At 43.2% G+C, this 12,592-nt stretch overlaps 1 protein-coding gene across 6 annotated transcripts in view; it reads left to right on the forward strand.

The window, feature by feature from the left end:
- The first annotated feature begins 2,054 nt into the window (after positions 1–2,054).
- CREB5 (cAMP responsive element binding protein 5) overlaps positions 2,055–12,592 on the forward strand; it is a 257,025-nt gene continuing 246,487 nt past the window's right edge. Inside the window, exons 1-2 of one of the 6 annotated variants that reach the window (XR_012579640.1) lie at positions 2,055–2,194; positions 3,163–3,249. Coding sequence is in view for 2 of the 6 variants with exons in the window: in XM_074537848.1 (XP_074393949.1) it covers positions 3,247–3,249 (3 nt within the window). In the remaining 4 variants the exon portion in view is untranslated. Of the gene's footprint in view, positions 2,195–3,151; positions 3,250–12,592 lie in introns of those variants that run through there. The other 5 variants (XM_074537848.1, XM_074537881.1, XM_074537852.1 and 2 more) reach the window with 5 other exon arrangements.

Here is a 12,592-nt window from a genome sequence, read left to right on the forward strand (position 1 = left end):
GAAACAGAAGTTGGGCATGGGGAAAAGCAATAATATGTGACACGTATTGCAGCAGATTTGAACCTCAGAGGAACCGTTGACATTATTCTGTACTCATTCTCCCCCCCCAGGACTCCAGCTCATTTCAAGAGTCTTTCCTCGGGCCCTGAGACTCATATCAGGAACCCAAAACCTCTCTGGCTCCACTGTCAGCGAAAACCAAGGTAACCACCTGTCAAAGCACTTGTCACCACCCTCTGTGGGGCAGACACACACAAACTGCTGCCACAAGCTGCCTGTCTCTTTAAGGGGTAGAGATCTGTCAAAGTATGTATGTGGCAGGTAAAGCTATTGATCTGAATAAAATGGTGGTCCTGTTCATCTTGCTTTTAGGATCTTTTTTTTTGCCATAACTGAGTCTTACTACAGAGGTAGCCGGCAGATCTGGACCCTGTTGTCCTTGACTGGCAACTGAAATCTCCATTGCCATTTACAGTTTGATCTCATTGAGAAAACTAGAGAAAAACCTCACTGCAATCCCAGGAAAACCCATTGATCAGCCACAGTGCCAGCTGCATGTCTGTGAGAAGTGTGAGTACATAAATTGTACAATGAAATCTCAATGAGAGATGCAGAGCTGTTTCCTGCACTTAAGTCTTTTTGTCATGGCCTTAAAAACTGCTGTGTTTGTGTATGTTAAAGCCCTCTCTGTGAGACAGAAATAACTGCAATTATTAATTTAGTCATCTGTGCAGTTTATAATTCCAGGACGTTTAGAGGTAAGGCACTTTGCACTCGCTATGCAATTTCCAAAGATAATACCTGACAAAACGAAGGCTTACAGTGACAGCATCATTGAGCTTTATCCTAAGGAGTTAAATGAGTTCAAAACCTATCATCAGTCACTGATAGGATTCGCTTCTATCTGCCTAAATCCTGCATAAAGTGCCAGTGAATTGTTAAAAGCTGAAGATGATAATTAGACAGCCTAATATAAACCTGCAAAAGAATGGTATTATTAGGAGTAAAGTGCTGTATTGTTGCAATTTGTATAGTGGTTCCCGATTTTGGCAATATGTGTTGTATAACTCTGTCCTTTTTAAATGAAATACTGGAAAAAAACCAAACTGAGCAAGCCATTGCAGATTCTGAGACCCTCAAAACACTGAGCTTTCCTCATGAGACATTCCAGACTTAGGTGCTAAAACACTGCATCAGAATTAAGTCATACCTCCTGGCATGAATCAGCTGCTAAATCCAGTTCAATCGTGTATCTTTGATACAAATCCCTCCTGGATAACTGCAGTGTGAAATCAAGTGCCAAAGGAACAACCTCCAGACCCAGGTGCTAGAGGCACTGTTGAGGAGCATTATTAGGCTGAGAGTGAAAAAAAAAAAAAAACAGAAAAGGAGGCGCTGGAGTAGTTACGGGGTGGAACAGTAACTTTGGCACCGGCAAGCGTCCCAGACGACGACTCAGAGACACTGCCAACTAGATGCAGAATGTTTAAATGTTCAAAAAGCAATCAGACAATCTATTATATCAGCTAAGATTCCTTGTGACTGCGCTGCTCCAGCGCCGCTGGGGTTCCGCCGCGGCATCAAACCCTGCCCGGCGGACCCCGGGCACACCTGGGCAGGTGGACAGCGGCGCATCCTGGCACGGCTGCAGCTCGAGACGGAGCTTTCCCTGCCTTGTCGGGCACCGCGTTACTCCTTAAACATTTTCTAGATAAAGCAACTCGAGCAAACAAAAATACCCGAAAGAGTTCGGGGCTGCAGGACCCGAGTCCCAGCTGAGCGCGGGCCTCCCCTGCGGCTGTCACTCGGCAGAGGCTCCGCGCCTGCCAGAGCGCGGCACGGCCGGGAGACCGCTTTCCCCTGGCAGCGCCCGGCTGCGCCCCTTCCCGCCCGGGCATCGGTGCCGGAGCCCGCGGTGCCCGGGGCGCGGGGGGCGGGCCGCCGCTGCCAGGCTGACTCACCCCCGCTCCTCCCCGCACCCCGGGGGCGGGACCGCCCGAGGCCGCGCCCCCGCCCCGCGCTCCCGGCCCCCCCCGCCCGGCACGGACCGCAATGATTTAGAAGTTCAGGAATCCCACGTGACGTCACGGAGGGTGATGTAATGCTTCTCTAAATAGAACGTATTGTAACCGTCCCTCAGTCCAACGTGGTTCCTCCGGCCGCGCTGCCGGTCCCGTCCCCGCCGCGCCGGGCGGTAAGTTCCTAAAAATACGGGGCTGCCCCGGGAAGGCGCCCGGCGCGGCGAGCGGCTCGCCCCGCAGAGCGCCCCGCACGGAGCCGAGCGCAGCAGCGCAGCAGCAGCGCCGGGTGCGCGGCTGGGGAAGGGGCAGCTTGCGGCTGCAGGAGCTCTGCCCTCCGCCACCGCATCTGCTCCGCAGGCGGCAGCGCCGGTCTCCGGCGCGGGGTCCCGCCTCTCCCGCGTCCCCGCGGTGCTCGGGGAGAGGGGCGTGAGCGACCCCCGCGTCCCGCGGAGGGTCGGGCAGGGCAGGGCAGGGCAGAGCGGCGGGGGCGGGAGCGCACGGTCGCCGAGACGCGGGGAAGCCGGACTCCCGGTCCGCACTTCGGGGAGTTTGGGAAGTCTGTGCGCTGCTTCCCGGGACGGGATGGGATGGGATGAGATGGGATGGGATGAGATGGGGCGGCTGCCGCGAAGCGCAAGCAGCACCCCGCTGGTGCTGCCCCGAGCGGAGCGAGCGGGTGGGCAGCTCCCGGCGGAGCGAACGCGGAGTCCCCGCGCCCGCGGCGGGCTGCACGGCTCCCGGCGATGACAGCTCGGCGGCGCGCTGCCCCGCCATCCTCTCTCCCCGCCGCCCCCAAAACTTCTGCATAAGTTTCGCGGCGGCGGCCGTGCTTCCCAGCGAGCCGGGAGCAGCCGGCCGTGTCCGCGGAGCGGTGCGCGGGGCGGTGCGCGGCCGCTTTCCCCGTGAGACACCCCGGGTGCCGGGCTGCTGCCGGCCCTTACGTCATGCTGCGGCCGGTGCGGGGCTGATGCTCCGCTTCTGATACCCTCGGGTGCGGGGAGGGGGCGAGTGATGACAGGGTCCCCTCTCTGCAGCCTTCCTCTCCCTTTACAGCCCCTCTGCTCCGCTCATCATCCCCCCTGCTCCCAGCTCCGCGTCCCCCCGCTACTGTCCTCTCTTACAGGGGTCTCTCTCTCCCCAGCGAAGTTTTCAGGACGTTAAGAGCTGCAGGAGTGTAAGGGGAATACTTGCTAAACTCTGCCTCCTCTATTATTTATGTCCGAGCATGGTGAGTGATCCTTCATCTCCAGGGCTCAATATAAGCTTTATAATTGGAAAGAGACAGGTAGTTTCAGAGATGGGGGTAGAAATAAAGGAAAATGAAATGTCCATATGTTGTTTGGTTTTTCTTTTTTTCTTTTTTTAAATCCAGACCCATATGAGAAGTGACTTAAGCAGCAAGATTAGAAGATTTCCATATATTATCAGTAAGAAACAGTGCTTAGCTAGATGAAATTGAAGCTTGAACAGAAGAATAAGAATTACTGTGAAGCATCTTACTCGGGCTTTTCTTGAGACTGCAGTTTTTAAAGAAAGATTCACCCGCTGGTGTGCACCAGACTTTCCTTGTCTGGCCATTTGGACAAGCAGCAGTGCGTCAAGGAACAGTGGTGTAGGAAAACTTTCTTGTAAGGGATATGTGGGGATAATCCAGAAACTGGACTGAAACAAAATTGAGAGGTAGAAAGTGAGAGCTGAATGCAAAAATGTAGGGTAATTTGTGGGAATTTTGCTGAAGGAGGTGTGCTTCCATAAAGGTACTGTTTATTTTCAATATAAAAGTGCACAGTGGTGAAAGTCCCTGCTCAGTGTTTTGTAACTTTCACGTGGCGAATGAGGTTGTCGGTATCAAAAGCTGGAAATTCTTAATAAAAAATGGCTAAACTCCTTATTTGTGACTCCTTAATCCTAAAGGAAGCTGTATAGGTCGCAAAGCACTAGGGAAAAGTGTGATTAATGATCAGTGATTAGTGATAAGTGATTAGTGGTTTTATTCAAACTGTTACCTCTGACCAGAAGCACACATCAGAGGATTAACAGGCTCTTTAGATAAATGCTCATTAGTGGAAGGGTGAAAGCAAAGATAATAGGCGTGCACACAGGGACAACTTTCTAGGAAAATCATTCCTGTCTCTGGCATAATAAGCTCTATTAGCAGAAAGGCTCCTTAATTTAAAAGTTGCTTTTATCTTGTAAATCAAAGATAGATGTAGAAGTTTGCTGTGCTATTATAGCCTAAATTTTCCCATATCAACTAGATGTGGATTATCTCGGTAGTGATATTTTATTAAAAAAACCCCACACCACAATTGAATCTGTAAGAAATGGAACATTCCCAAGGGCTAAAGCCCTGCATCCCGAGGCATCTGCTCCCAAAGCCTGCTGCTGGCAGCTGACTAGATGGCGCAGTCCTGTTGTGAGTGAATGTACACTTCTGGGTTATGAACTTAGCAAGTAGCAGCTTGCTAGGTGTCCTTCAGCACTTACAACAAAGTTGATTCTGTGCTGGGTTGGAGGCTAGACAGTGCTATGAGTTTGTAGTCACATTTTCCACTTCAGTTAATCTAGGGAGTTAAAGGCTGCTGGAAAAATTAGTCTCATTTACTGAAAGAGATGGTGAGAGAAAGAAGAAGAGAATGAGAGAGGGGCAGATAGCTACAGCCCGGGACATAACTCTTGATTGCACTGTTTTGTACTGCTTAAATGAAGTACAGTTCTGATGGCCCTAATTAATGAAGCCTGAAAGCTCTTGGGAGTTTTTCCCCCAGCTATAACTGGCAAAGTGAGTGTTTTTCTTTCTTTTAAATAAGTCACTAAAAAGAAGGAACAGTTGGTGTGGTGGTTGAACAAAACAACTTGGACCTGACTGTGCTTTACAGCTTATGGTAAGGAGCCTGTTTTTATGATAAATAACCCAGGATTTTTCATTGCTCTTAATTATATATGGCTTGGGAAGAAGTGGTATCCACTGCTGTCGATAGACTTGGGGGTTTCCTTTGCCCCATTACCTTGCATGGGATTTATGTTTGGTTTCAACTGTGGAGATCATCAAAGTTTCAAAACTTTAAAAGAAACACTTGAGTGAGACAGGAAATAGAAATAATGAACTTATGGCATGAAAAAAGAAATGGCTGTAGTCTCCTATTGTTACATCTTTAATTGGAGACTCTTAGGAATAGTTGGGCTAATGTTTAAAATCAAAAGTTTTGTAATAGCATATAAAAAAGGTAATAAGCGCTGTCTGCCAGTTGTGAATATTGGGTGGCACTTTTCCAGGATTTAAAATTGCAATATTTTTAAAAGTTTACACATTTAGAACAAGCGGAAACCTTTTTCCCCTTCCAAAACACCCATTTATAGTTCAGCTTCAATTTATCACACTCCTCTTCTGCTAATTTAACCTAGGGAATGTAAGGGGAAAGAAACCACATATATACATTTAAAGGGAAGATAGAAGTGAGATTGTACATGTAATTTTATTTATATCACCACTTAGCAGAATGACTTACACAGATAAAGAGTAATAGGTGCTTTTTAAATTTGATATTCACTTCCTCACGCTGAGAATCTAAAATGTGCTGCACTCACATTTATCCTGTTCACTGCCGAGGAATCTTCTGTGAAAGATCATTGCTGTGAGAGCTGGAGTTCACTCTGGAGTTGATAAGAGAGAGGTAATCTCCCCGTGCCGTCAGAAGGCTGCTCTTACATACTAAACCTTTCAATTCTGTGTGGGCAGAATCTCTCTGAGCTCAGTAAGGCTTGCAGGCTGATTTGAAACTGGGTTATTAACTTGTCTCCTTGTGGCCCCCTCTAAAAACCTGTCTCTGTGCTCCTAATCAGGGTATGAGGATCTTGAGTATGAGATCAATTCTTGCAAGGTTGTTGTTGCTTTTAAAACAATTTCTTTAGTCAAGAACTTTTCCTCTACTTTTTGTTATCCCGTGTCTCTAATTTCTGCCATTAGTTGACTTTCTGGATTTCCTGTAAACCTGTTGCTTTGAGAGTTTATACCTATGTCTGTGGATTGTTAGCTTTAATTTTAATTCCAGTGACCATCTTTCTTATAAACTTTTTATTATGAGAAAACTATTTCAGGACAAGATTTTGCAAAAAAAGAAGAACAAAACTGTTTTTACTTCAAGCATTTAAAAATTATTATTAAGCACCATGTGATTTATAATTGGAACAAACTGGGTTTTTCTCTCAAGGCCCGCGAACACTGATTTTTCTCATAACTTATTGCAGGAGTACTCTACTCAGCAGACGCAGTTGCTGGAAAAGCAGCTGTATAAAGCAATAAGTCTTTCAGCTCTGCTTCACAGGTCTAGGTGATTCTTTTGCTTCAATTCTGTTTTGCTTATCTCATGCTAATCAAATTTATAGGCAGACATATATAACTAAACCAGCGTATCTGGCTGAATCTTTCATGTGTAAACTTTCATTGATACAAATACATAGGAGTCTCAGTGGAAATATTTAAAACACTTTGAGATTCTGTCAATCCTAAGTACTAACTTCAGGGCTGATCAGAGAGCTTGGTAGGTCACTCTGCAATATCTCAAACAATTTCTGTTGATTTGTTCTCTCTTCATGCTGCAAGCTATTCAACCCCTGTTCCGCCCCCTCCTCCATCCCCACCCACCCTTATTTCTTGGTAAATTATCTCAGCAAATTATAATGCTCCAGAGCTTTTAGGGCTCTAGCCTAAAAAAGAACTATTAAGGCTTTTGCATTTTTCTGCCTTGAGAAATGATCGAAGTTGATCACAAATTTAAAGCAACAGTTTGGAATAAGAACTATGAAAACATATTTTTTCCTGTTACCAAAAGTGATATTACTATGCTAATTTACAATTCTGAAGGTGTAGTATTCTCGGCCACAGACAAAACAGTGATCTCAGACAGTATGTTATCATGCTGGATTTTAACTTTAGCTATGTTATAGCATTAAGTACAGAAATTAACTTCTGTAGACTTAACATGTAAAAACAAAATCCTATTATGGAAATATTTGTGTTTTGGTTACATATACAATCAAGTAAATTATTTAAATAGTCTCAGGTATACATAACAAGCACAACATAACATACATAAATTTATTGTTTTGGATATGTGATGAAAGGACTTGTTGAAGCAGATAAGCTCTAGTATTTTTTTACATCCGTGGAGCTCTGGTGTTACTTTGTGCACTGATTGTTTTGCTCCTGTTATGCTCAGGTTAATGGGGCAACATTGAAACTCTAAAATAATACTTTATCTACTATTTTTCACTAAGGTGTCATTTTAGTCTGTAATTAAAATTACTGAGAGTCAGCATTTCTTTACTAGCCGTTGTATGGGAAATGCAGGTGTTATTTGCCCTTAGAGAGTTAGGAAAGGGTAGGTTGCACTGGTTTGTAGGCTTTTAGGTTGTGATATCAAATGCTATTTCATAAACACAAAGAGATTTTCCAAGGATTTTGCTGAAGGCTGTAGGATTTTCGAAGTAAAACATTGAAAGCTTACAACAATTTCCTTAGCTTAAAAGATGTTTTGCTTTTGGTTCTTGTTTCCGCCTTATACTTTTTTGAGAATTTGTTCAAGAAGTCGGTCCCACACACTACTCCAGAAGAAATGCCTTGAAACACTGTCACCAGCAGTGTTTGTGTAGGTGTGTGGTTTTAATAATCTCTTCCTTTGAGACAGCTCATGTCACTGTCGTGCCGCCCTGCCACGTAAAGTGATTTTAAGGCGTGGGGTGAAGCCTCACTTGGCCAGAAGGCTCCACTTTGTGGCTGATAAAAATGGCAATGTCTTTAGAAGAAGCCAGAAGGAATGAGATTTGAATTTAATTGGGGAAAAAACCCCTACAAATCCTCTCTTACCCTTGCCAGCTGATTCTGCTTTTCTTTAGCTCTGAATGTTTTCATTGCTCTTACTGGGGTACTGAGACCTCTGCTAGCTCAGGAATTGGGCATGGTTTGATCTCACCTGCAGCTTTCTACCACACATTAACTCTACAAATAGTTTCTACTGCCTTTTTAACCTTTGCAGGGTTTTCTCAAGCAGCTTGCTTTTCTCTCATCTCAGCTTCTTTCCTTCCTAAGGGCCTTGTCTTTGTGTGCCCCCACTCACCACACCATTTCAATGCAGTTGAAATGTCTGGTCCCAATCACTGTATGTTTGTGTATTTTAATGTTTCTTGTCCAGGGATGTACTGAGCTCAAAATAGTCATCCTTAAGTACACTGCCTAAAGTTAATACTTTAGAGATATGTAATTAATTTGTCTGATCTTTCATCATTTAGAGAAAACTGCCTTTTTTCCTGTTTACTTTGTGGGCTTGTGCCTTTAGTTACTCTCTCATTGCATGTAAGGCAGCATTGTTCATCACCTCCTTTTTCTGAGCTGTACCCAGAAACTAATTTGTCTTTTCAGGGAAATCAACCTGGACCAGGGGCTCCTAGATCTAACATCTGAGGTTTTTTTCCCTGCTGGTCTAATGTAAAGAATGCTAGTTAATATGCTCAACACAGGGGGCTCTGTAGCATAACAAACAGAATTTGAGACTGGATCTGGGATGCCTTGTATAGAGCAGCTATAACAGCAAGCAATTAATTGAGATATTAGTGTCTTGTATTCCCTCTCTTTTTTCCCCCTTTTCTGTCTTTTAAATCTTCCTGTTCTGGAGTGCTGAAAATACTACCTGAAGAGTAATATTCTGCCTAAGTAAATGCTCCAAGATATGGATGATGATATTGGTAGGTCACTTGGTCATGCACTGATGCTGCAAACCAGCTGCCAGTAATTCAGTCATGGCCGAACTAGTTTGCAATCATTCCCAGTCCAAATATACCTCTCACTTAACTTTTCAGAAAACTTTTATTCAACAGCAACGCTCTGTTACTAGGTGCAGAGCTTTAAATTATGAATGGCCTCAAGTTGCACCAGAAGAGGTTTAGCTTGCATATTAGGAAAAATTTCTTCACCAAAAGGATTGCCAAGCATTGGGATAGGCTGCCCAGGGAAATGATTGAGTTAACATCTCTGGAGGTAATTGTAATTACAAGGTGTGTAGATGTGGCTCTTGGCGACATGGTTTTGTAGCAGATTTGGCAGTGTTGGGTTAATGGCTCAACTTGATGATCTTAAGGGACTTTTCTAACTTAAACAGTTCCATGATTCTGTAATAGTAAACCATACCTCCATAGGTACTACCCTGAATTAACTTTAGGCAATTGGTTTTGTTACATCTGCTTTTGGTTCTGGTCAAGTCAGTGAATGAGTTTATCACAATTCTTTTTTAGGTGCCCAGCAGGAACTCCAAAGGTGACCTGAGTGTGTGATGGCAAAGAGCCTGGAATTGTGCTTGTCCAGAAATGGCACTGTCTGTGCCATTGGGTTTGCCAGTATCTTACTTATAGGAAACTTCTTTTCTCAGAATGGTTTTAAAAACTAAAAGTGGAGCAATGGAGTAGAAACAGATAATCAATTGCTTTGTTCAGGACTACCTTTTCCTACCTATTGTTTAACTTCATTACTGAATAAATGCTTTAGGAAGAAGAAATGTTGGTTAAGGGTTTATGATAATTTCAATGGCAACATCAACTTCATTTTTTGTGATTTAAAAAAAGCTCATTTTGCTGGTGATGACTTGGGCATGGAGGGAATGGCATTTGCATATTTTTCCCAAATATGCAATGAAGAGATCAGGATCAACATCTGTAGAGACTTCTATAATTTTCTAGAGTGCGCAAAATGAGGGAAAAGAAGGGATTCTGTAGTTAAAAACAAGTTAAGGAATTTTCCTTATTTTCTTACTTCCATATCCTTAAGTGTATTAGTGTAGCACTTAAAAGTTGTTTTATATCTGTTATTAAAAAAGGCCAGTGTAAATTTCTTTTAGTGGATGTGTGACGGAAAAGTATTTTAAAAAGGCAGTGGGAGAACAAAGTGAGTGATGTAAAACTTAAACCGTTTTCTACAATTCCTGCACTGCCCTTTCATTCTTCAGTGCTAGTAAAGCAGTACATGGACTCAGGCATGAAAATGGGTTAAATTTGAGTAATTGATGGTTTTTCACAAAAAGTGAGAGAAAGCAGTAATCTAACTATTTTGATGAGAATCTTTAAAAGACAAGCTTCTGTAAATAATTTGCTATGAAAGTAGAAAGGATCAAAAGAGCCATGGGTTTTATGACTGGGTGAGTAGAATTACATTCTTGTGGATTTAAAAAATATCATAGTAGAGCCTAATTCTCCACTCACCCTGATACAAATCTGGAGCAACTCTATAGAAATCTGTGGAGTTACGAACTGCAATAATACTCATTGAAAAGAAAATTAGATTCACGGGGTCTATTCTGAACATAGCCTATCAGTAGTGCGCTGTGCAAATCCCATTATTAAAGTAATAGCCTTACATGTCACGTTAAGGACGGCTGTTTCCCCAAGATGAACATGTTTGCTGCTCTCCTCATCTTGTGGCTACTTTTAAGGGGGCAGGGGGATATTGAGAATACTTATTTTCTGCTCAATTAATATTCCTTCCGTGCACTCTCCTTCCTCTCACGCGCTTTATGTGTGGGTGCGCAGTCTGCACTCTCCATCATCTATCTGTCTGTGTCTCTTTGGCTGTGACAGTCACCACTCTGGCCTCAGGCTTGCACAACATAGATGAAAAGCCCACCAAGCCTTTCAGTTAAACATGGCAGGGTATAATTCTGCTCCTAAATATGATGTGCACTTTCACGATTAACGACGCAGCTGTGAATTGGAAGTAACACCTTAGACTTCGGTTACATTTTTTACGTGGAGGTTTTAGGTTTTCTTTCAGCATCTGAAAAAAAGGAGGCGATAGAGGGCAAAAGAAGCGAGGAGGCAGTGTGGCTTGGCAGTTTTAATAAACTGGAGTATTTGTCTGCAGCACTGCAGAAAGCAGCACCCAGGACACTCGGGCATCTTGCATAGCTCCCAAGCTGGCCTGAAAGTGGGAACAAAGTCTTTGAGAAATGGGGGAAAAAATGTCATCACTGCCTGAGCTGCTCTGATTTTGTTTTTTAAACAGCAATAAACAGGGAATTTTGAGTAAAGAAAAACATTGTAAAGAGTGATAAATAGACAGTGTCCAGTGTCCAACCCACACTTTGCCCAGGCCCAATCCTGTACATGTACTTGCTTCCAATTTTCTTCATTTGGCCCAGCATATGTGGGGTCAGCTCTGCTTCTTTTGAAATTGGTATAAATTGCTTGACTTCTCTGAAAGTGTGTGGAGTGAGGGTATTGACCATGGTTGATTATTAATGGCACACAAAGGGCATCTTCTGTGTATATTCTTTTGTGAGAAGCTATAACAAATGTTTTTAGGCCCTATAGCCACTCTGGTGTGCAAAGTCTCTGGATCCCTAACAATCCAGAGGTTAATTTATAAAAAAAAAATGAAACAAACCCACAACTATTATTTCATTGCCAAACATTTTTAAAAAGCACTATTTATGTAGGCCCTATATAAGCACACATTGTTTTATGTTCCTTCTGCTGGCTTTGCGTTTGACTAAACCATTATTCTCGAAGCGCTGCTGTGCTGAGATCATCAGTGATGATGGTGTGAAAACAAACAAGTTTTAGCATGAGAAGTCACTATATAATTTGACAGGGAGGTTGTCAGCACCAAAACATCTACATTCATTTCATCTCTGGTCAAAGCAAAATAAAAATCAGATGGCTAATGGGGAAAAATACATTCTTAGGAGGAAGGGAAGAGGATTGGATCTAATTCTGCAAGGTGCCATGTCAATCAAAAGTAGGACCAATCTCAATTCCCACAGAGATCAATGGATGCTTAGGGCACTCAGGGACTGGTGTCACTGGGTACCTTTTCTCCAAAGTTTAGTAAAACTGCTGAGATGAAACTTAGTTCTTTATTAAGTCAAACTGCTAACAAGTTCTTGGGAGTAAAGCTCTCTGTTAAAAATCAAGATATGCTTCAGCTCTTCAACAGAGAGCTAAAAAGCGTACATGCTCTAATTTTGTAGCCTTCAAGGAGTCCTTCGACATGAAGAACTCTGCATATACCTTAATTGTACAAAAATCCTGCTTCAGAGAAAAACATTTCTGGCCTCTGTTACATTATACAAAATAGGGAATTTTATTCTTTTGAAAGTGACCTTTAATGTTATCAAGAATGATTTTGTATTCCCTAGTATGAAGTTAAAAAGCTTTGAGACTAATGAATGTAGCTCTATGTGTAGCCAATAGGTACTGTAAAAAATAAGCTATCAGCCATGTGCATGTCCCCCAACATTTTTTTCTTTGTTCCTCAGCAAAAATTATAGTGGTCTGTTTTTAACAGGAACAGTTAAAGTCAATGGATTCCAGATGAGTCAACCAACTTAATAATACCCTAAAATTTGGAAGTTCCAGATAGTTTATTTTTCTGCTATGCGGTGGCCTTACACTTGAACCTCTTACTGGATTATCTGAATTGAGTGGAGTTTGCAGGATACACAAGCGAACACTGGGAAACATTGCTTCCTCTGTAGCAGTCAGGATGCTACATGTTGTATTTTCTCTCTCATGTTGTCTGATTCTAT

The sequence above is a fragment of the Zonotrichia albicollis genome, chromosome 1, assembly GCF_047830755.1.
Source record: "Zonotrichia albicollis isolate bZonAlb1 chromosome 1, bZonAlb1.hap1, whole genome shotgun sequence".
Classification (NCBI taxonomy): Eukaryota; Metazoa; Chordata; class Aves; order Passeriformes; family Passerellidae; genus Zonotrichia; species Zonotrichia albicollis.